The sequence below is a fragment of the Ptychodera flava genome, chromosome 6 (genome assembly GCF_041260155.1).
Source record: "Ptychodera flava strain L36383 chromosome 6, AS_Pfla_20210202, whole genome shotgun sequence".
In the NCBI taxonomy this organism is placed as follows: domain Eukaryota; kingdom Metazoa; phylum Hemichordata; class Enteropneusta; family Ptychoderidae; genus Ptychodera; species Ptychodera flava.
Genome location: NC_091933.1, coordinates 27,050,415 through 27,071,442, shown reverse-complemented (window position 1 = coordinate 27,071,442; position 21,028 = coordinate 27,050,415). Strand labels below are relative to the sequence as shown.

The window sequence follows — 21,028 nt, the reverse complement described above, 5'->3', positions numbered from 1 at the left end:
AACTCCTGCCTATCAAAAGTTTTTTACATACTCACAGATTCTACTTGCTACTATGAAAGAAAGCTGGACTGGTAAATAGTAATGAGCGCCCTCTTTGGCAGAGGTTGAACTTACCTTCAGGAAGTCATACAAGGTCAACACAAACCAGTTTGTGAGCAATTTCTCCATTACAGACTCTGTCCTGTAAGGAAGAGGCATTTAATCTGCATGAAAAGCTAATTTTGGACAAATTAATTCAGAACTGTAAAATTCACTGTAATTAAGAGAGATAACAAGAAATTTGCAAGCTTCATGGTACAAATATACATGCATTAAATTTAAAACCTGATTTAAAATACAAATAGGCTAAATCGACTTTTCATATATAAGTTTGGCCTGTCTTCCAGTCAATCCTCATTCCAAATATGTTTGATACCATGAAAGAAACAAAAGCAAGCATGGCTCTAATCATTTTCAATTCACCAGTTTGCAACAGGCATATGTCAGCAACTGATTCCTCTTTGTTAAAGTGAATACTTGACACCTAGTCACGCTAAAATCTGTTGTGATTTCTACGACTATGCACAAATATCTATCTGGACATGTCCTGATAAGGGGGCCGGTAATTCTGAGTGTTATGGAGTTGAAAAGTTCATATCTGACTGTTACTGCCGGAAAGTGAGACAGTGAGGCACTTCGGTAGAAGTTGAATCACGGCTGCATGATAAAGCTAGAGAACTGAAACCTGAAGCGATTATGATGTGAAACCGACATGCCTGCTCATTGAAACAACAGATATCACACAGGCCCATACTCATTTGATACAGTGTTTGTCAACCTCACTATAAATGTCATTCAAAGTGATACCAGCTATTGAATCAATGCAAAATATTTATAATATAAATTCACTTTTGAGTTGAAAGTATCTTTTTCACAGTGTATTAAAGTATTAAATGCTGTTGTATAGTACATTATAAAATGGATAATGAGAAGTACAGTAGCAATACCTTGCCAAACACTAATTTAGATTGTGTTCTCTGTTTCAAAACGTATGGTACATGTATCATGTACTAAAGTCTTAACCCTTGAGTGCCAAAGTCAATTTTTGTCACCTTTAGGAAATATACTCCAGTCAATTTTTTTTTCAGATTTTTGTCAAAATTTTGATACCAAACTATACCCAATGAAATGTGATGTCCATTTGGTCCAAAATTATCAAAACATTACAGAAAAATTCATAAAAATTGGTAATAATGTTGCACTAAAATTTTGCTGAGAAAAATTACAGCACTCAAAGGGTTATTAATAAAGTGCAATACATATTAGAATGACAAAGAGATCACAAAACAAGAATGCAGTCATTTACCTGAGATGGGTAAAGTAACAGTTGATGCACTACCCTCAACACTGGTGGCCTCCCTTGCCCTTTGTTGTCAGTGACCCAAAGCAGGTACTTAGGTACAAAAGATGTACAAACAAACTTTGAGATACTACCATCTTACCTTCTCAGCATCTGTTTCTCTTTACTTCTGTCCACTGCCTTGGCTGCAGCGTTGGCTAGCAGTGTTTTTAAAACACTGAAAATAAATGCAAATGATCATAGTCAATTTCAAGTACAGTTCACCTTTTTGCAACCTATTGGATTCTTAAAACCAATGAAAATCAGAACCATGCCTTAATCACCACAACGATGAAATCCTGTTTGGCAGGTAAAACTTTCACCTACAAGTTGTACACACTGTTCAAATTAACAGAAAACATAAACATAGGGCCAAAGTCCCTGAAGCTACTATAGACATGGATACAAAATTAAGTATTTCCTGACTGTATGAAATTATCTCACTTAGGTCATTCTAGGGATTTGTAAACCAAATATTAAAGCTGTCTGACCAGCGGTTTTGAAAGAACAAGCAACTCAACAGTTGACAGAGCTCTGCTGTGTTATGTAGAGAATAACCTTTTGTGACATATGTATTGATGAAGAAGGTGGATATCTTTGATTAACACTGTGAGTTCTGTTGAATAAGTTGAGACTGTACATACTCAGAGCATGGATGTAAAAAATAGAAGGATACAGGACAGCCCTATAATCCCTTTCACACCTATTGTTATTTCTTTGTCAACACTGGTCTTTGAAGTTGTGGCATGGTTGCCGCGATCAGGACGGCTCGGACACACCCACTTCCCTCACAATATCATGTACATCAAATTATTGTTGCCAAATTCATTAAAAAAAACTTTCAAACTTGTGAAATTGCTTGTGTTGAATGCCCAGACTGAACAGAGCTCAAACAAACCAAAGACTGAGAAAATCGATGCATATTTGACCAAGTTATGACTATTCTTTGGAACCGACTTGGATGAAGTCCCCTGATCGTAAAATTACTCTAACTTACAAAGTATCTAACCGCGGAGTCTGATTTTTTCTTAATTGGAAGGTTCAAGGTATGAACGCTTAAAAAATGTTTGTCCTAAGTGCTGGTTCGCCTGGCCGTTGAAGTTATCGTATTCTAAAGTTGGGCTATATTTGCGGTACGCCGATAGTTCGTCCCCATAGGATTGCGTGCAAATGCGTTCGTCGTTCAGGCCATGGTTCACCTGTTTGAAGTCACTTTTCCAGACGTTCAAAGACACTGCTGAAAGAACTGTTACGCCAAAACTAAAGTCATATATATAGACTTTCCGGTCTGGTCATGTTTATCGATCAGAGTACCTGGCCGAAAATTCCCTGGTGATTTTTTCGCCGAAGTTCATTGCGTCGCGTCACCATTCTGCACGGGTTGACGCATTGTTCAAGAAGGGGAAAGGTTATTACACATGCGCAGTTCTTGTTATACCGTGTTTACAGGAGACAGAAAGTGAGCCAGGAGCTATGTAGTCGATTGTTTTCCTCCTCGATGAGCTGCATATCATCGTTAAGATAGAAAAAGGTCGTAGTATTGCTACAACAACATTACTGGCACGAAAGACGCTATTTTTACGCTGTCTGTGGTAATGCACGGAAAGACTCGACGTTTACCGATGACAACCCGAAGGCACGCTATGAATAAAATAACACGCTAATCCCGTTACGGGATTACGAGATAACGAATCGGCGGCAACTATCCCTTGAACAAAGGATCAAAGGAGTGTCCTGTATCCTTCTATTTTTTACATCCATGCTCAGAGAAAGCACACTGAAGAGACAAATGTTTGAAACTTAAGAAGTTCAAGGTCAACAAAAGCATTATAAGGAATCATGTAACTTTCATTGCACTGTTTACACAGATTGCATAATCGCTATAAATAGCACATGAGGAATCTTACAGCCCAGCTTTACCATAAAAACCCTATCACTTTGACCACTCTTTTAATTGACCACTCTATTTTTTTCCTCAAAAAGTAATTTTATTTTATCCTTACCAAGTCAACCATAAATGGAAATTAGAACTTTCTCTATCTCTATCTCTATCTCTATTGACTATTTTGAGCAATTTCTTTTAGATAACATACAGGGCACAATAAATGACGGTTCAGAATATGTCAAAGTTGCTATTCAGGAAAGTTGCCTTTACATGTTTTAATCCTCCAAGATGGTAAGCATTTCACTATGAACTGTCAAAAAAAGTTGAACTTTCTGATAATTCTACACTAAAATTATTTTGGCTTTGATGATTTCCTAATTAATTCAATTATTTAAAATCATATTAATTATTTTTTTTCTGGGTGAATTGATAGGGTTTATACAGTACAAGAATTACATACAATGTAAGTCAAATTTTGACCAAAAATGACAAAAAAATTCCTTAAAAATACACATTTGCATATTTCATCACAATTTGAACAAATCTAAGTTGGGTTACCCCTAGGGACCTGTATACCAAATAACAAAGCTGTCTGACCAGCGGTTATGAAGAAGAAGATTTTTTTACCAAAAACACCTTTTTTGGCATTAATTTGCCTATTTTCAACAATATCAAAAAATTAAAAAAAAATAGTTTCTCAAAATCATATTTTTCATCTACACAACAAATATCAAATCAGTAAGTACTGCGGTTCTCAAGATATTTGAGTGGACGGACGCCTCACAAACGGACATACATACATACATACATACATACATACATACATACATACATACATACATACATACATACATACAGACTGACGCCGGACGCCGGACGGATACCCATCCCAATAGCTTCTATAGACTATAGTCTATAGTAGCTAAAAATGACGCACACATCGACAAGGTACAAGCAGGTTAAAATGAATCCCTTTCTTGGTTTCAGCTATAGGTGGATAAAAGACCGGCCATCTGAATAACTCAAGTAGGGCTACTACACTTGCAAGCATGCATGGTCTCACATGAATATTAGCAGAGAGAATGATTATAGACACACATGTATATTGACAACAATGTCATGCATTGCACTGATTAGGGTCACTTCATTACACATGGTTTTCATTCTTACCATCAGCTACTGATAATGCACATGAATATGAAAGACTTTTCCAGATTTAAGTCCTTAAATGAAGTGAGCAGCAAAACACAAAGATGTGAATCACTGTTAGGAAGAGGAAAAAGTGGGTGTGAGATGAGAGTTAAAAAAAAAGAGTCATGAGCCGTCAAATTTTACCATAAAATCTATGCATGTCTGAATATATGACCTTCAATGTACAGAATCTCATGCACTATCACGCCAGCTGGTCACATATTCCACATGACTTTGAACTCTTATGTCTGTTAAAAAATGCACCTTTGTCCACAAGGTCCACCGTGCACCCTCTTCAGCATGTCAATTCCATTTCATATTCAAATCAAAATGTCTTCCGAGGTTAGGCAGATGAGAAAACTCTCAGAGGACATTTTAAAGTGAATTATGTTTATGGGTCTATTGTCAACAAATAAATTTAGCAATCTAAGACAAATTCATACAGTACTGACTGTTAATAATGGTAATATAAAATCTAGAAGACTGCATTTTTACAGAGTCAAGATGTGTCTTCCTTATTTCAGTGCAGTCTACTCTCTGTAGGAGAAAAACTCCCCTAATTAGAGATCCCATAAATGATTAAATGGCCAGACACTGCAACTTTTGATAATTTTTTTTCAAGATGTTAGCTTAAACATCAACAACAGTTTCTTGTTATACTCCCCTGAGCATGTTGAGAAACATGGTCCCTTTCAACTATTAGTCTGTACATTTGCAAATTGAATTGTCATTGCAGACGTAAATTCTGGTCTGGACTAGAATTCAAATGTAGGCAATCGAAGTGCATTTTACATGTATGGACGCTGTGTTAGAACAATACTTTGCAATATATATACAAAACAAAATTGGTGGCAAATCATCAATAGTCACAGCTACTGGCCCTTTAAGGGAAAGAACGTGCAAGGTTTAATATTTTTTAAGTGGAACATTTACTTACTCTGTTAAATACACCATTTTCTTTTCACTGTGGAGAGCTACGGTCAACAAGGAACCAATGTTAACTCTGATGAAAAATGATCATATAAAAAACATATCATCAGGATGATCATATTTGGCACGAAAAACAAAACTGCTGTCAATATCAAAATCATCTTTTTTGATTGCTTCTTGAAAATTTGCAGGACTAAGGATATAAAATGAAGCTGAAGAGGAACACTTGATGCAGAGGAATGCATGATTGGGAAGGACATTACTTGGTGATCTAATCTGATTATCCTCCTTATGATCATTTTGGTATCACTTCCTAATAATGATGTACTTCAGTCAGTGACGCAAAACCAATGATAACACATTTAACCATTTCCCTATCTTCACCTACATTCTAGAGATAAACAACAGCAGCTAGGTTTTTGCAGTATGTTTAAATTTGAACAAAATAATCACATATTTGCATTACTGATAGGGATAAGTAGTTTTAAAGCGCTTTGCTAGATTTCCACGCTTCTTCACTGAGGCCTTCCTTTCAGACAAGGGCTTCTAGACTGGGAACAGAATTACACTCAGTGTATCTAAATATGCAGTGTTCATTTTATGCGACATATATAACAAGGCATTCTTCAGTATGCAAATTGAATGATAACGAATCATTCTCCATGGAGATTATTCAATGGCCTAAAATTGTTCACTATGTTGTACCGAGTCCAAATATTCTTTGATCACTGACCCTGCTCAGGTTCATAGCTGCATACTTAAAGAGTAAATGTCTGACCATAAAATCTTGGAGTACATTCATCATCCAAGTATTTTGCACATAAAACATTATATTTGCACACCCATGTACTGTTGCTTGATTTGATCACAAAGATCAACAACTGTGACCTAATTTAAGGTACATGCCCTCACTTGGTAGCCCAGACATAATCAGCAAGGGGGGCGGGGGTATTGTTTCCAGCGCAGGCATTCAATGGTTGCCAGGTAAAGTTAATCTGAGCTATGTCACCTTTGAGCCACAATCGAAGCATTTTGAAAGTTTATCTCAGCAATTTCAACTTTATAGGAATTCAAGTCTGGTGCAATTTGGTGAATTGTGATTGTTTATTACAGAGTAGCTACAACAGTGGTGAATTGGGTCAGCCTGTATGTCATGTAAGAGCCTAGAGGCAGTTTCCATTTTGTAACTGTAGCTGTATAGGCTGAAGTATTCTCATTTCTGTTGTCTTTAAAGTTATGAAACTTGAACTGCAAACAATCCATATATACCTCTGGTTTGATGCAGAAATAGAATACATGTTCACTGCTAAGAGAAGCTACATTATCCTAGTATAAACTGATTTCTCAATACAAACATAGACCATGCAACGAATCATTTTCCCTCATTCTTAGTTTAGAATCACCAACTTGAAGATGTCTTTCATCTTCTTCTACTGTAAAATCTTTTTCAGATGGGAACTGGATTGGAAGTGGTTTTACCAAACACACTGCTCTGCACAGAACTCTCTAATCATACAGGTTGTTCAATAAACACTGCTCACCTGTCTCTCGGAGACACGCCTTTCTGTGCTTCCAAAGTTTCAATGAAAATAAGCAAAAAATGCTTCTTTTTCAGCAAATGATAGAACTGCTTGAGTCCTGTGATGGTGCTACTTTTTAGGACCTGGTATGGTGAGAATAATGAAGATGATAACGGAATGTATTCACATTGTATGTTGTATGTATGACTATCTATGAAATCACTTGATCAAAATGTCTGTGTCAAACATCAAACAATTATAAATAAATAAACAATGGTATTGTGGGAGGGAAAGTGAATACTATAGACCAGTTGAAACTGTAACTCACTGTACACAAAATTTAAATTCTGGACATTCACATTTTTCTGGTAAGTGTAATGGCTTAAAAGACACAGAAGCACATAAAAGTAATCTATCTCAGTCATTTTGTCATGTGTATAAATCATCACAAATCCAAAAAAAGTTCTGTACATCTACATAGTGCCACATCAACTTGTTATCCACAATATCTTTCTCTATTACTGTTCTTTATTTCTGTTTTGTGTACTAACCACTTCACTCTTCTGGAAGACAGGATGATCTGTTTGTCCAGCAAACATCATATTCACGGCATAGTCGTCGTAATCAAGGACAGGGATACCGATGCTGCCTTCCACGTCGCTATTCAGGTCTGACATCTCAGTCTGCAATTCGGTAAATGCTGCAGGGGTGGGAAAACAAAATTGTTGGTTTACTAGCAGTGCACACCCATGTTCAATCCAACATGGTCCAAAGCTTTATTGCATTATCATTGCAGCACTCAGATCGATGCTGTACAGCTTTTTCAGCGCAAGCAAAAATCTATTGTTCTCAATGGTAGATGTGATACAGTACATTATTACATATGTACCACAGTTTACTCGCATCGAAGCGTGCGCACACTACCGGTATTTGCACTGCAGTGCAATACCAAAAACATTATGCCATTCCTTTATGTTAATGAGTATTTACCAATTTTGACCCGGAACTGTTTTTGTTTGTAAACACAAAAAATGTCGTCCACAAGATTTCATTTCACTTTGGTTCGATGCTAGTTATAGTCAAAATGCATGACATTACTGATTAAAAACTACGACAAAGAATATTGCATGTACTTATTATAGTGTGAGGATGATTTTTATTATCCCGAAGAGCAGTATGTTTGTCAGCGAAGCAAATCATTGACAACGGGTGACGTCCGTTTCTAGCTCCATGGATACACGGTGGCCGCCGTACCACGGCGGCCATCATACATTGAAACACACGTAACTGCAGGCGCAGCGGAGCCAATTAAACAGTTAACTTTTCAGAGACGTTTTTGCCAGTAGTTTTGTCACCGGACATTCCCTCTTTATAATAGAAAGTCACTTTTGTATGCAGTTTATTCTGTGCTTGTGTGTCCTACACACCATTGATAACAGTGAGCTCTTGTGTGCCACGGTGAACACTGAAATTTGATTGTTCGACGAGTAACGTTTGCCGTATCTTACTCTTAAATTTCCCGTAAAAATCTTCAAAATGTTATTTGTATCGATCATTTAGAAGAATTTCAAGCTCAAAATGTGAAAAAATCAAAAGCGTTCCATGCTCAAAGTTCTCTTCGTTTGGCTATCTATGGCATGTTGCTACGTATGTGTGAGCGATCGCAAGCAGAGTTCGAGCCCTCCGACGTTCCTCTTACGTCATCCTTGATAAACAAGTAAACAATAGTTTAGCCAATCAAAATAGAGGGTGTGGCGGCGTTGACCAATGAAAAGTGAAAGCTGATTCGATGCCTCATTACAGTGATGTCAATGTTATATAACTTCGCAGGGTCGCCCTGAAGCTTTGACAGACAAGTACTACGCACGACTAATCGTCGATTCTCTCGATAAATGATGCAAATAAAAGATAGAACATATGTAATAATAACAGAACCCCATGGCCGGTGAGTGCAAGCGTGCCGTGCTAGCTGTATTTGCACTCGTGCTGCGGTGTATTCGGCTGTCCTTTCATGAGCTTCGCTTGTGAAAGGACTGCCGCCGAATACACTGCAGCACTTGTGCAAATACCCCTGGTACGGGGCGCTTGCACTCACAGGTCATGGGGTTCTGTCATATTATTCTGACTGTGCGCATAAATGTGAAAAGATACTGAGCAAACAGAATACCTCTCTTGGCTTCACTCTGTACATTCATTTCAAGGTCATCCAGCATCTTAGCCATTCCTTCCAATTTTTGTGATTTCTTGGAACTCCGTCTGATGCAAAAGATGACAATGATAATTGCAGCGGCAACAAGAACACCCAGGATTCCTCCAGCGAGACCTCCGATGACACCGGATGACAGTGTATTCCTGGGATACTCAAGGTATCCGATGTAGAAACCCAAATTTCCAACTTCGACCTGGCATGAAAATTGCAAATGTGGACAGAAAGTATTAGAGTCAACTTTTCATTGAAGGGTATACAGTGCATGTACAGGCCCATTCAAGCTAATGTTACAATAATAAACTATAATAAACAAGCAATTATAAAGATAATATTCATAATAATTGCTGACTGTAAAGCTGTAAGTTCTCTATTGAGAGTGAAACTTGGGAGTCATTTCAAAATGTCACTAGTACCAAAACTTTATTAATAATGAAATGCATATGTGTCCAACATTAAAAGGGAGGTTGTTGAGATGCACTGATAAAAATTACTATAGCCTTAGTTTTAGTTGAAAAAGTGAAAAAAATTAACAAAGTAATATGCAAATATTGTCATCTGTACAATGAGGTGAACTGTAGGAATATATACAACAACTATTAAAGCAATTTGGCCAACAATTTCAGTAAAGAAATTATGCTTTGACAAATCAGGAAAAAATTGATCAAAAATTTACAATATAGAGTACAAATTTTGTCATCATGTCAAACTCTAAGGAGGAGATCATGCATGGAATGCTAATTAAAATAAATCTGAATGAAGGCAGTCTAAGAATCTGGCCAATGGTTTGTGAGAAAGAGCATCCAATGCCAATACATGTAAACTGACAGATAACACGGCCTGTCAATCTGACGAGCTCAAGTCCATGTCGCTGATGGCAGATGTAGTACAATTGTCATAGACAACTCGCACCCATTTGCTAAGCTCTCCATGGTTGATGGCAGAGCTAAAACTACTGTTAGTCAACTGTTATATCTTGACTTGAGTGGCTTGGTGACACTCACCCTAACTTCAGGAAGACCATTTTCAGTCCGTGTTCCATTCTTGTCAACTCCATCAGGGGATTCTGCGGGAGGCTCACAGTTCAACTGGACACTGGACAAGCTCTGAACAATACAGTATTCCTGACCTATGTAGACAGTGACTTCACTCGCTGTGGCAGCAAAGTCAAGATGTCTTCCCTGTAAAAACATAATGATTGGGCTTGCCTTGAAAAGTACTGCATGCGGATAAAATGTCTTCCATAATGCTTATATAACTCAAAATTTTGAGAGTATGACGACTGGTATGTGAAGGCATATTTTACAAGCATAGGATTTCACAAAGCAGCAACTTTGCAAATAAAGAACCTGTTTTTTTTGTAAAGTTCCTAAAATTTAAATACCAATTGGTCTATAATGTAACGAAAACCATCAAGATTGAAGTTGTTGAAGAAGAGTTCCTACATAGTATTCTCTGTGTGCACTGAAACATGTAAGGAAGGCAGAACGAAATATGACTTGCAGTACATTTTTCAAGAGCAGACTCTTGAGGTAGTAACTCTACACAGATATATGGGTAGTTATATTAGCTGTAATTTTCTTGAACTTTTGTATGTTCTTGTTCTTCTCTCAAAATCATGTTAAATGCATATGCTCAACTTGTCAGAACAGCCTGAATGAGTATATTACCATCTACTATCATTGTTACTGCATGTAGGATATTATTTCAGAAATGCTAGACCTGCAAAGTATGAGTATCCTACCCGGATTTGAATGACGCTGGTGTATGAGGCGATCTGGTCATCGTCCTCAAACTCAAAGTACTCAGGATCAACAAAGATGGTGAAGCCATCCGGCATGACTGTGACATATCCGTCCATTTGAAATCCAACTTCAACGTCACAACCCTCCACACAATCAGTATCTCTTTTACGACGAGATGATGATGATACTTCTACCCTTGGAGTTTTACACTCCATTGATCCCTGAGACTTAACAACACAGGGGTCCTGCAATATAATCACAGGCAAAAAAATCTGAGGATACACAACAAAGCTCATCTACACATTTGCTTCTTGACTTTTCTCAGACAGACTGAGAAGGACAAGGGTCTGGAGAACTCAGATGTTACAAAGTTATTTTCTGAACAACAAATCTCCTACTGATATATATATATATATATATATATATATATATATATATATATATGTGTGTGTGTGTGTGTGTGTGTGTGTGTGTGTGTGTGTGTGTGTGTGTATTGCATTAGAAGGACTTTAAAAATTTAAAAAGACAGTGATTGCAATTACACATTGCACTTTTAGTCAATCAGCAGATAAGATAGCGTTTGAACAGATGACCTTTAACAATTCTGTCAAAACTTACAGAATAGAAGACAACATCTCCTTCTTTAATTGTCATTCTTGCTTCACCAGGAACGTCGAACCGGGTGCCATTCACCTCTATCATGCGACCACCACTGAAATATTTGGTACAAGAAAATTTCAGGGAATGAAAAAACGTTGAGACATGATATGTTCACCAGGAAAAAAACCTGGAAATTATGTTATCATGATCTCAATATGACACTCATGTGATCTCGATGAGCAGTTTCACACTTAAATATAAAAAAAAATCCTTTGTAGGCAAAGTTGGACAGATAATTTAATTAGAAGGTTAAATCTGTATTCAAAAGAACACACTGACATGATTGTATTGACAAGTTGACTTTGCAAATTATGACAGCAAATCCATGTAGACACCATACTTGGAACATTCAAACTTTGGAAAGAATAATTGGTGGCAAACGACAAGACAAAACTGCCCATTTCTATGCCATAATAAGGGCTTACAGTCCTTGTTTCCTGTTTTCACAATAGCATTATCCTGCCTGCCATGTTGAACTTCTTAGTGTTTTTGTCTTCTGAATGCAGGGAGTGGCTCTGTCAACTACCTCACACACACGACAATGTAAAATATTACTGCATATTGATGGTTTTACCAATATACTGTCAACATCATAATAATCTATTTTATTTCACTGGAAGAATCGAGGTTGCACCGCATCCTTCACTCAAAAATACTGAATGAAATATGCCTCTTTATAGCTGAGTGGGGCATTTCAACTGTCCACATACCGTATGATATTAAAATAGAATGTGCATCGAGGACAGATACATGTAGCAGGACTCTTAACCTGTTCACCCCCAGCTCCCTGCAAACCATTGTGGTGAAAGGGATAAACTTTTGCAATGTTCTTTTGGCCTGCTGCCACTTGTGGGGGCTCATTTTGAAACTTATGGGGTGAATCAAAATTTTCACATGCTAAGTTTTGCGAGTATTGGAAATTTTATTTTTCCCTTAGAGATAACATAGGGATGGTGGCCATTTTGAATTTCAAATATTGTTAAACATTGGTCGACTTGTTACTCTAGTACCAAAATTTTGCACGGTGACCACCAATTTTTATTCTTGATTTTGAAAGAGTATGGCTGAAAGTTTCATGGAGGAAAGTTTGAGTGAAAGTTTCAGTCTCTCACTTTCAGTGAATATCAACATCTCAACGCGAAAAAAATTTCCCTCCAATAGGCAGAGTGTGCATAAACACTTAGGGTGTACATGTGTAAATCAAGATCACTGTTCATGAATATGATTTTGTGTTTTTTTTCTCAATTAATCTTGCTGAGCAGTTCTGTATGTCGCTTCTCCGCTAGGTGACTAGATACTGTAGGTTGGGAGTTCAAACCCGATTGAAAACACCATATTATGATCGACAGAGAGAGATTTAGGAGTTTGTTAAGATGTTTATACATACAAGGCACTCATCATCAACAAAAATCAGACATTGATACTAAATTCGGAGCCTGGTAGAAAGAGGATTAAAAAGAATGGTTCACTAACACTCACTGAGACCAAAGTCTGTAACTGCTGCGGATATAGTTGTAGTGGTCCATCGAGTTCCAGGTTACAGGCTGTACTGAGGCCAATCAAAATTGAAAGAACCTACCTAAGACTACTTTCTAGAGGACTCAGATGAGTCACCGTTGGATTTTCAGCATAGTTGAACTCTGCATCAGTAGGAGCCTCACGTTGAGCGCCATCAAAGTTCACCACCACATTGAAACTGTCAGGTTGTGAGTACTCTGACGTCCTGCATGGTATTGCTGTTGCATTGACTTCACCTCTGCAGTGTGAAATATTGAGAAGATATCCATGTCCCATGTCAAAGTGTACACAACCTAAACTGTCAAACCTCTTTGTTGAGCCGAGAAAAAAAATTAATTTATGCTGTGAATGATGATGTTAGATAAGTCACTGGCTATTTTCCGAAACAAAACCATACTGAAAGTTGGAAAGTGCAATGCATGTAACTCTTAGGCAAAAACATCCATATTTTGAGGGAGGATGTTATCAACTACAAATATGACGTGCACATATTATTTCCAAACAACCATATTGCTCGTTGTTGCTAGTCTGTTCTGTTTATTTGTAAAGCAGTGATTCAGACACAATTGCCCTGCATTCACGCATGTGTGCGCACACACACACAGGCACACACACACACATACACACACACACCCACAAAAAAAATGGTTAATTAACTGCCATAAAAATGCAAATGTTGAGATATTATACATTACAAGATTTCAAGTGCAAGTACAAGTGTGAATACCTGTTCACGGTACATTCAGAATCTCCAATAAAGACATTGATATTTCTGCCAGAGTCCATGTAATCTCCTGTCACAGTAACCAGGGTGCCACCAGCTATGGGACCAATTTTGGGGTTGAAATCCTTGACAACAGGGTCCTAGCAAATAAAACAGCAGTGTGTGAATATTTTCCTCAGAGTATTTTTTTTCCTAAATTCATGTATTGCTACACCAGCAGAGCTCGATTTGTTTTGCAAAGAAGCGGGACAAGTATGCGAGCCAAAGACGAGGGTATCATCAATATTGCCTCCATGAGCACCAGCCGGAAAGCAGGCAACAAAGTGTAACCTTGCCCAAGATATAATTACATCGAACAAAAATGTTTGTGTCTGAGCCTACATGGAGAGCTCATGGTCACAGCAGAACGTAGTCACAGGCAGAGAGTCGCCATTGAAAACAGCTTCATCTCTCCTCAAGCCACACCTAAAATTGCTTTCAAATAATTTCTGAGCAGGAACACTGTTGTAGAGAGTTGTAGTACTCACACTTTAACCATTATGTTGTCTAATTCAACTGAGTTATGTGTCAGTTTGTATGTACGTCTGGAGATTGTATGCCTGCTTTTATAGGCTACCAGTGCACAAAACTTTGTTTTGCACGGAAAGACTCGCACTGTACTGGACAGTCCACAGCAGTCAAGATCACCTACATTTGTACCGTAACATAGCGGGCAAGAATCTCCTAAACCCTGTTTTATCACCTTTTCTACTATGCGATGTGACTGAGTCTAAACCAATCATGATAATCGAATGATATGTGAGGTGTAATAATTAAGCAATAAAGCACATCCAGAGACAGTATACCATGAGATTTTGACCAGTTCATGACATATATGCATGAGCAATAGCGAGTGCATACCGTATATGAAGTGAACTGGTCAAAATCGAGTGGTATACCGTTGCTGGGTGTGATTTATTGCTATTATATCATAACAGTATATTGAAATTCTGGCATGGAACGTCAAAAACAGATTTTTGCTCAAGCTGAGAGCTCGCACGTATGCCAGCCGTTGTATATCGCCCAAATATACCACGGTTCTTTTTGCGTCTCGACCGATCAGATCGCTGCATTTGCGCCATCAATATACTGGTATGACATAATGTATATTATAGCCCAAACAAGGGACAATGTACCCAAGACAGGATGCCAAATGGTCTCTTGCCCAAGGGTATATAATGTACTACCTTGTTTGGGCTATGATGTTTTTATTTCATGCCTCTCTTGCATAGTTTTCATTCCAAGTTTTTGGGTTTCTTTGCTCATGACAATCACATGCTTTATTCCCATTATAGACAGACATCCATTAAAAAATAGAACAATATTTTTATAATATATTATCACATTTTTGATATATTTAAATTGCTCCTATGCAGTTTATCTATTTTATTATGCATAATTTTCTAAGAGTCGAGTTTCCTATGTAAATCATGTAATTTTATAATTTTGAAGTTGTCAAGTTGAAAATAATTTCAGTTCACTGTCAGTTAAACGATGACTGTGGCCCACTACATCACTGTAGCAGTTATAATTGAATTGTACGGGATGCACAGCATTCAATTATGAGGCAATCTGATGCAACAAGCTTAGACTAGTCTAAGATACATGTATGGAAGAGTTCACAATACCCTGTAGTCATAGGTATCCGCCGATGTATCAGTCCTTCCATGAACAATTGTTACAACAACATTGCCACTTTTCTCTCCACAGTCACACTTTTTAGTTATGCATGTAATGCTGCAAAAAAAAACCGGAAAGAAAATGAAAAGAATCTGAAGCAGATCAAAGACAAGACTGTAGATATGATTCTTTTTGCATCTGTCACTAGAAAGTTGTTAAGCTAAATTTTCTAGTCACGTAATAACATTTCTTCATTCAGTAATTATTAAAGTGACATGATGACAGTGCCACCATGAGAAGAAGACAAGAGGCCTGGTGACATGATTATTTGTCACGAGTATTTTCTGATCTGCACAGAGAAAAATATGAGGGAATAATATTGTTATCACATGCACAAGCCAAGAATGTTACTTTTTGGAAATAAAAGTTTCTGGAAGTTTCTCGAAGAGTTTTCTTGAAACAATACGTAACCATATTCAAACTTTTTATTTGCTTTTGAATAATATCAATATGCCTTGGGCAAGTTTCCATTCATTTCATGTTGTCAATTCAAGTTGTCGGGTCAATATGAACCTCTACCACTATTGGCCGCAAAACCCAAACATAAGGACTCAAAATTTGCCAAAGTGATGTATTTCGTCAGATTTCGTATTTAACTATCACTGATTTTTACAAAATGTTCACAGCAGACATAAATTTCGATCATGAGAGAAATATTGCGACCACATTGTTTGTTTACATTGACAAATGCATCAAAAAACACGAAAAAAGTTCTGACGCAACAAGATTGGTGACATCAATTTGAGTTGTTATGACATACAACAAACAGAAGATAAAGACAAGAGGACAAACTAATGGCTTGTGCATATGAGAATCCATGAAACTCATGAGAGTCACTTTGATGAGTTTAACTCAGAAAATGATGAAGACACTATTGGCACAAACTGAATGAGGTATTACAATGAATGAGTGTACATGCACCAACTGCAGCAGGGATGATATCACAAGCTGTACATTATAGGTACTGACTGGGTGAGATTTTTCATCTTTCAAAGATATCTTTTTCAGGATAACACAATCGTACCTTCTTGATACAGCATATTTATCTTCAATCAGGGTACAGGGTAAATCAGCTACTGTCACGCTAACAATATCAGAAAACATTGTACCCATGTTGCTTCCATTTATCTGGACCTCAGTACCGCCTTCAATCGGACCAGCCAGGGGCCAAACCTGTAGGGGAGAAATAAGGTGGCCGTTGAATGTCAAAATGAAGAGAATTAAGTCTGACCCAATGCCATCAACTTTCTTTTCTCGAACTTAACTGCATGATATAAGATTGTTTAACCATCTCCCCCTATTCCCTGTTTAATAAACAGGTCCACACTCACCATTAGTGACTATGAGATTGGACCACACCATGCTGGTATATGTCAGGGTAAGGCACAAGAAATGCAATCCAGGGACAGATGTAGATCATCTGTAATAGACGTGATTCCTAAATCCAGGTACCGGTACAAATATGGAGCTCCAGTTCATTATTATGCTAATCACACCTCCACCTTTAACATTATCACCATCTCAGGTGATGTTCATCCAAATCCTGGACCAGCTACAACCCGTGGTGTCCAGCAAAATCCAATGCGTGTGTATTACCAAAACGCTCAAAGTTTAAAGAACAAACTTGATGACATTAAAGCAAACAGTGAATGCTTTAAATCATTCGATGTAGTCTGCTTTACTGAAACCTGGTTAAAGCCTTTTGTGGGAGACCATGAACTGCTTGATGAATTCCAATGGTTCAGGCGTGATAGACCGGGAGAAACAAGAGGTGGAGGTGTAGCTATTGGAGTAAATCTCTCTCTTGGAGCCAAACGAATTACACACTTTGAATCTAACTGTGAACTAATCTGGGTTGAAATAAAAATGCATTATAGAAGCTTACTTGTTGGAACATATTACAGACCACCGTCTTCAACAGTGCATGACCTTTCCGAACTGGTATTGTCATTGGAAAATGTGCAAAAGTCTGGTCTCCCATACATTGTTGTTGGAGATTTCAATATTCCACATATTACATGGAAATCAACATCAGAGCATGTGTGTAAAACGCCAAATGATATCAGCAACTTCTTTTTGGATGAAGTAATTTCAAACTTCAATATTGATCAACACTGTTTACTGCCTACAAGGGAGAACAATTTTCTTGACCTGTGTCTGTCAAACATTGACAAAGTACGTGTTGAGGTCGGAGAAAACATCATTACCTCTGATCATCAATCCCTCTCTGTATTACTGCAAGGCATTACAAAACCTGTAAAATTTGCCATTGCACAGAGGGAGATGTACAATTTTAAGAAAGCCAACTGGGAAAATCTTCAATCCGATCTTGCAGCTATTCCTTGGATCGATTTACTGACAGCTGGTACCGTTGATGACTGTGTGGAGACTTTTTATGATTTAATTATGCCAGCTATTAAAGACCACGTGCCGCAAATCAAACTTCGTCGCCGCGTCCCTCCCTGGTATGATGCAGAGCTTATCGAAGCTTTAAAATTGAAAGAACTTAGACATCGTGCCAAAAGACGTATACCTGTGCCTGAGAATATAGAACTTTCAAGCAGGCTCGTACCTTATTCCAGAAACTGGCGAAATTGAAATACAATGATTATGTTGCATCTGTTTCAGCAGATGTCAAGTGCAACCCCAAGCGATTTTTCTCCTTTACTTCAGCTTGTATGAAAGGGACAAAATCGCGTATTCCTGGTACTATAGAGTTGGATGGATATGAAGCTTGTGACGAACAAGCTCAGGCTGATATTTTCAATACCTTCTTTGAATCTGTTTTTACAAATGATGACATCAATACCATTCCTGAATTAGACACTCAATTACATGATCCTTTGCGTAAGTTCACTATATCTGTGTCAGAGGTGAAGTTGGAACTTTTAGCCCTAAATGAACATAAGGCAATGGGTGATGATAATTTGCCAGCGATAGTTTTTAAAAATGTGCTTTCCATTCCACTAACTTTCATATATCATTGGTATATCCATGAGAGAGTTTTCCCGACAAAGTGAAAGAAAGCTTTGGTTGTACCTATACACAAGAAGGGTATAGAAACTAACGTTAGAAATTATCGGCCAGTGTCCCTCTCATCAATTGTTTCATAAATGTGTGAGGAAATGATATCAAGGCATGTATATAACCATGTAAAGTGTGTTTTGTCTGAACAACAGCATGGTTTTTTGCCTGGGCGATCATGTGAATCTAATCTATCTGTCTTGCTTAATGAAGCTCGTATTGCTGTTAATGAGGCAAGACAGTTGGATGTTATATATACAGATTTTTCCAAAGCATTCGACAAAGTAAATCATAAATATTTAGTTTACAAACTTAGTAAGTATGGAATACAAGACGCCCTCCTTGACTGGTTTAGTAGCTACCTAACTAATAGATCCCAGGTAGTTAATGTTAAAGGGTGTAGATCAGACCCTGTCTTAGTTAAGTCCGGGGTTCCGCAGGGGTCACAACTGGGACCACTGTGTTTCATTCTTTATTTAAATGATATATTTGGTAATTTTAAATGTGGCTCCTTAGGCTTTGCAGACGATCTGAAGTTGTTTAAGATAATACGTAGTGTGAATGACTGTTCAATGTTACAAGAAGATATCAATTACTTGTCCACATGGTCTGAGAAATGGAAAATGCACCTTAATTATGCCAAATGTGTAGTACTTCGTCTTTCATTGAAAAGATTGCCAATTGAGAGGGATTATAATATTGATGCTCACAACTTGAAGACTGTTATAGTTACAGTGACCTAGGCGTGACTCTAGACACAAAGTTAACTTTTTCAACTCACGCTGTTTCAATTGTCACTGATGCTCGAAGACTACTTGGCATGCTAAAAAGGTTTGGCAAACGGTTGTCAGTGGATGCATTGCTCGTGGTTTACAAAACATTCATTAGAACTAAACTCGAGTATGCATCAGTTGTTTGGAATAGCATTGACAAAGTGTACTCAGACAAACTAGAAGCTGTACAGCGTAACTTTGTTAAATATTTGTGTTATCTTGTAAAAGTAAGGTTTGATGATTATTCATATGATGATATGTGTGTTATGTTTAATTTACCAATGCTGTCTAAAAGGCGCACTTATTTTGATCTTGTTTTTCTTCACAAATCAATTAATGCCCTTCTTGATTGCCAACCAATTTTTAATTTACACATTCCTGGGCGATCAACTAGACAGAAACGGACATTTCATGAACCTGGTGGTAGAGTTAAATTTACTAGCAATTCACTTTTTAATCGCATTCCAAAGCTATATAATAGTTTTTATCAATGTCTACCAATTTTTAACATTTCTGTTTCGAGTTTTAAAAGAAAAGCTAAAAGCATTTGCTTTTGAATTTTTACTTTGTCCTTGTTGTGCATGTCATTTGTTTTAACTTGCTTTCTTGTCCTGTAACATCATGTTATTTGTATTTTTTACTAAAATCCTCCTGTAAGTGCGGATGTATATGGTTTTTAACTGTATCATATCTGTGTTGGAGTTCGAAATAAATAAATAAATAAATAATAAATAGATTTACAACTTGTTACAACTCATTTTGAAACCTGAGGAGAAAGCTTAGTTTTCACCTTCTTGTTTTCATCATAAATTTAAAATTCAGTTTCACAAGAAGAAATAGGCATGTTGCTTGTCTAGTTCCAATACTTGGACAGCACGACTCCTGAATTCAAGTCTTAATCAAAATTACCATGTGGCAACTGACAAATTGCAAAAGTTCATTTGGGGGCTTAGTCTTGCAATAAAGTCATGGGTTACCATCATGAAATTCTTGGGCTTTCATATCACTCCCTATAAAGGCCTTGTGTCTCATATCCTCAAATTCAAACTTTTTCAAGTAAAGGTACGTTGTAGGATGTGTCTTATACAGGCGGACTGCCTCAAATAATGCAAGCATCAACTGGTGTTTTCATAGCACTCCCAATCCCCACTGCTTTGGAAAGTAAATTCAACAACAAAAGTTGTAAGTACCCCGGAAATTCAAAATTGACAAATGAGACTGTTATGTCGAAACTATTCAAATCAGATTATACAAGTTTCAGGTGATAGTTTTAAAGTAAACTGTCTCCCCGACTTCTCTTTTATGTGAAGCCAAACCCTGCAGTGAAATTTTGTTTTCAAGGACTGCCCTTTTATCCAGGCGTTTTTTCCCATACTTTAATACAGAGAAGTAAAAAAAGCACAAAGTGACATGTTTTATTTCGTGGCAACACAAAGATTTTACCAAGTGTTTATCACAGAAATTACACTGTCAAGCTATCACATCTGTACACGACTGAAAGTTTAGAGTTGACAACTAGGAAACAACCGTAAAGAAGTATCAAAACTAACATTTTCAAAACAATATCCTAGGTTGACTTTATTGTCTCTCAGGAAAATTCTATTTCTAGCACTGTATAGTCACCAGGCAAACTGAACTTTGCATAATTTTAATAGTACTGTTTACAGTATTGGCATGACCGCACGTGTGCAAGAGCACACCTGTGACATGTAAGTTTCATAGGTCACATATAATGGGGGAAATTTATTACACCAG

The 21,028-nt window shown here is 37.3% G+C and overlaps 1 protein-coding gene across 1 annotated transcript in view; it reads right to left on the bottom strand.

Annotated features, from left to right (window-relative positions):
- LOC139135354 (plexin-A4-like) overlaps positions 1–21,028 on the bottom strand; it is a 105,005-nt gene that overhangs the window by 19,001 nt on the left and 64,976 nt on the right. Inside the window, exons 14-26 of the mRNA XM_070702706.1 lie at positions 16,501–16,649; positions 15,425–15,533; positions 13,761–13,897; positions 13,095–13,271; positions 11,474–11,567; positions 10,855–11,100; positions 10,115–10,291; positions 9,072–9,306; positions 7,456–7,604; positions 6,926–7,047; positions 5,392–5,457; positions 1,482–1,556; positions 115–181 (exon numbers count right to left, since the gene is read on the bottom strand). Coding sequence (XP_070558807.1) covers positions 115–181; positions 1,482–1,556; positions 5,392–5,457; positions 6,926–7,047; positions 7,456–7,604; positions 9,072–9,306; positions 10,115–10,291; positions 10,855–11,100; positions 11,474–11,567; positions 13,095–13,271; positions 13,761–13,897; positions 15,425–15,533; positions 16,501–16,649 — 1,803 coding nt within the window. The remainder of the gene's footprint in view (positions 1–114; positions 182–1,481; positions 1,557–5,391; positions 5,458–6,925; positions 7,048–7,455; positions 7,605–9,071; positions 9,307–10,114; positions 10,292–10,854; positions 11,101–11,473; positions 11,568–13,094; positions 13,272–13,760; positions 13,898–15,424; positions 15,534–16,500; positions 16,650–21,028) is intronic.